The 3,619-nt window shown below is 67.1% G+C and overlaps 1 protein-coding gene across 1 annotated transcript in view; it reads right to left on the bottom strand.

The window, feature by feature from the left end:
• The window catches only part of F751_5962 (Protein MOR1), a gene marked incomplete at both ends in the record, with an annotated part of 10,342 nt that overhangs the window by 2,230 nt on the left and 4,493 nt on the right, over nt 1-3,619 (bottom strand). The window contains 10 exons of the mRNA XM_011400014.1: nt 158-326; nt 442-513; nt 705-791; nt 979-1,107; nt 1,280-1,497; nt 1,783-1,864; nt 2,081-2,258; nt 2,515-2,615; nt 2,762-2,974; nt 3,341-3,602. Of these exons, the coding sequence (XP_011398316.1) occupies nt 158-326; nt 442-513; nt 705-791; nt 979-1,107; nt 1,280-1,497; nt 1,783-1,864; nt 2,081-2,258; nt 2,515-2,615; nt 2,762-2,974; nt 3,341-3,602 (1,511 nt within the window). The remainder of the gene's footprint in view (nt 1-157; nt 327-441; nt 514-704; nt 792-978; nt 1,108-1,279; nt 1,498-1,782; nt 1,865-2,080; nt 2,259-2,514; nt 2,616-2,761; nt 2,975-3,340; nt 3,603-3,619) is intronic.

Genomic DNA, 3,619 nt, shown 5'->3' with positions numbered 1-3,619 from the left:
ACGTTCAGCAATGTAACCCCCGCTTCCGCCCCCAAAACAGCGAAATCGCCTCACAACCCCATCCACCCCTTGCCTGAGTTGGACAGGGTCTGCAGGTTGAGGGCGATGTAGGCGAAGATGATGGGCTGGGGCTGTGCATCCCGTCCCGGGATGCCACGGGCGTGGGCGTAGATGCCGTAGCCCTGCATCTTGCAGAGCTCGTGCAGGATGGTCTTCACCATGCGCAACGGCTTGTCGTCCACGCCGGAGCGCCGCCGGATCTCGTCCACACCCAGGAACAGGAAGAAGTCGTGGATGTTGAGCAGCAGGCTCTCCAGGTCCACGCCCTGCGGGGGGGGGGTTCGAAGGGCGGGTGCGCAAGGGGGGTGGAAGAGGGGAAACGTATGTGGCGAGTGAGGCGGGGCCCGACTCGGCGCCACCTCTGGCCCTCAAACCACCCACCTCCATCTCGGCCTGCAGGCTCTTTGTCAGTTTGATCAGGCACTTGACCACCAGATCGTAGAACTTGGGCAGCTGCGTGGAGGGAGCAGGGGTCTGCGGTCGAGGGCTACGATCTTCCTAGCAGCCGTCGCGACGTCGCCGGTAGATTGCTCCAATTCCCCGACCCTTTCTGCCTTCTACTACGGCACGATGCACCGACCAAGACGGGAGAGGAATGATTCCCGGTCTGCACCACAATCCGATGCCCTGTAAGCAGCACGCACCTGCTCGGCGATGATGCCCTTGGGCGGCGCCCGGAGCAGCTGCAGCAAGGCCGCGAAGCAGTACGTCCTGTTCGTCGTTTCGAGCACCTGTGGCGCGTGGGGTGGGAGAGGCTGGGGTCTGCAGCCTGACCGGTGCGCATCCAAGCATGCCCGGCAGGAGTCACCACTAACAGTGAATAATGTGATTCCGGCGACCTCCCAGCAAAACCAAAGCGCGCTCAAGGCCACCTTGCCAGCCCTTCCCCTGCGGCCCGCTCATTCCCCCTCCACCCACTCCCCAGCCTGCCTTGAGCATGAGCACGTTGACCGCCTTGACCAGCGTGGGTCCTTCCTCAAATCGCAGCAGGCTGCGGTCATCCAGCAGGCGGAGGAGCAGCAGGGAGATGGTGTCCCGTAGTACGCCCTGCACGGGGAAGCGTGTTCAGGGAGCACAGTTTCACCAGGAAAGGTGCGAAACGCACGGGCGCGGGCCCTTGCCCGCCCCCCCCCCCCCCCGCCAGCGCAAGGTATGCCTGGCATCCCAAGATCCAGCACAGTCTGCTTCAACTCCCACCCTTCCACACCCCTCCTCCCACCTGCGAGAGGCTGAGCGCGACGTCGGGGATGGCCAGGCCCTGCAGCAGTACATTAAGGCCGTACTTGCAGCCCCGCGCCGACGGCTGCACGCCCGGGCCGCCAGGAGGAGACCGCTCCCCCGCCCCCAGGATAGAGGACAGCTGCGCGTGCACGGTGGCAAACAGGGTCTCCGCCGACGCCGCCATCAAGGCCACAGACCTCGCAGACATCCGGCCCTCTGCCAGAGGGGGAATGGGGAGCGTGGCAGACATTGAGAGTTTGTTGATGGGCAGTTGGGGTGGGACGAGGGGAGGAAGGCCAAAGCAGGTAAGGATAGTGGGGCTGCGGTGTTCCCTGACACTGTGTTTCCAAGCTGCTGGGCAAAGCAAGCAGAGCAGGACCAGCGAGGAATGTGGACCCCTGCGGCACCCAAGTCCTCTCCAACTCCAGCAGGCAAGGCTCTTGGGTGGACCCGACGCACACGCTCCATGGCCCCGATCCGGTCCACCCCTCGGCCACCCACCTGCTGCCGGCATGAGGTCGGAGCAGACCTGCTTCATGGCCTCCACCGCCTCGTCCACGTCGGGGCTGGCCACACCGGCAACCTGGGCGGTCCACCGCGCCTCGAACCCAGGCTCGTCCAGGGGCGGGGGAGCGGCGGCGCGCGGTGCCACGGCGCCGGCGCCGGCGGGGGGGATAGCAGGGCGGGCCTGGCCCCCTGCGCCCGCCTCCCAGCCGGCAGGCGCCGGAGTCGCTTGCAGGGGCACGGGGGGGGTGAAGCGGGGGGGCATGGGTGCGGAGAACTCAGGCGTGCCGGCCACGGCCGCCGGCACCGGCGGCGACGGCGCGGGTCCGGGCGACGGTGGCCTGGCCTGGGTGGCGGGCGGAGCCAGCGTCGAGGCCGGGATCTGGGCGGCTGCCGCGGTCGGCGCCGCCACGCGAGCTCGGGTGCTCCTGCGCAGCTTCTCCTCCACCAGGTCGTGCTCGCGCACGTCCAGCCTACAAGCGGTGGGGATGATGGAGGGGGGTGTAAGTTTGCAAAACGCCTGGAGCGGGTGTGGCAACGCCGGAGGGGAGGGACCCGGCGAGACCAAAGGCACCGTCGCCAGAGGGCACCCCTCGATGCAGGCACAGGAGTGTCGGGGTACAAAGACGCTTGGGCCATGCCGCGAGTGGTCGTCGTCGGCAGGACAGCAGGCATGACCATGTGGCATGCGGGCACGCCCCGCCAAACCCCACGACGCCCAGAACCCACCTGCCCAGGTGCCGCCAGACCTCGTCGCCCTCGGCTACCCACACCGCCTCGATGACGGTGAGGGCCGCCGTGCGGGTGGCCCCATCCCGGTCTTTCAACAGCTGCGGCGGTGAAGGGAGGCACGGGGGATCCAGGGTGGTGGGAGCTTACAGGGCTTCAGACAGCAAATCCCTCCCACCTTCCACCTGCAACTCCAGAGATACAGCAAAATCAAGCACGCCCGGCATCCACCCCACCAAGCACCCACCGCCGCGACGGCGCTGATGGGCTTGGAGCGGCTGGCGAGGGCCGGCCCCGCGCCGTCCAGGTCCAGCCGCTCGGCGAGGAACTCCGCGCACTCGATGCGCGTGCGCGCCGACTTGGAGGCCAGGCCCGGGGTCACCAGGTCCAGCAGGCGCGGGACGGGGTAGAGCCCCGCCGCGGCGTGCAGCACCTCCCGGTGCAGCGCCCGCACGCGATCCTGGGTGGAGGGGGGTGGAAAGGGAGGCAGGGATGTGTCACTGAAGCCTTTGTGGTGGGGAGAACCTGTACAGGCAAGCAGAGTTTGATGGGAAGGACGTCCGTCTTGAGGGTCAGTAAAGGCCAGATGATACACTGAATCATGGCTTCTTGTCATGGTCCATCTGCTTGAGTCCCAGAATCTGACCCTCGATTGCCCAGCAGAGCAGACCTCTGCCCGCACGGCAGCATGCATCAACGTCCCCACAGCCGTGGCCCCTGCCCAGGAGCCTCGACGGGGACCCCCCTTTCTCTACACCCACTCATCAATACACTGTTACTCTTCTGTCCTGGCCCCTTCCACCCTCTACCAGCACCAGCAACTGACCTGCCCGTGCCCCGCCTTCTCCACGATGGCAGGGAGGAAGACCAGGGCATCCAGCTCCGTCAGGTGCCCCCCAGCGTCGCGCAGCGCGCACAGCAGGGCGCGCGCCAGCTCCAGCACCCGCACCAGGCTCTGCATGTTGCCGTCGGCCATGCGCAGGACCACCCAGCGCAGGATCAGGTCCAGGCCGGCCACCACGCCTGCCCATACCAGGTCTAGCTGGGCCAGGAGGGTGTCGGCTGCCTGCAGGTGGCCTTTGAAGTCCCTGCTGAATAGTAGCGC

The sequence above is a fragment of the Auxenochlorella protothecoides genome, assembly GCF_000733215.1.
Source record: "Auxenochlorella protothecoides strain 0710 unplaced genomic scaffold scaffold78, whole genome shotgun sequence".
Taxonomy (NCBI): domain Eukaryota; kingdom Viridiplantae; phylum Chlorophyta; class Trebouxiophyceae; order Chlorellales; family Chlorellaceae; genus Auxenochlorella; species Auxenochlorella protothecoides.
This window is presented reverse-complemented; position numbering and strand designations above follow the sequence as displayed.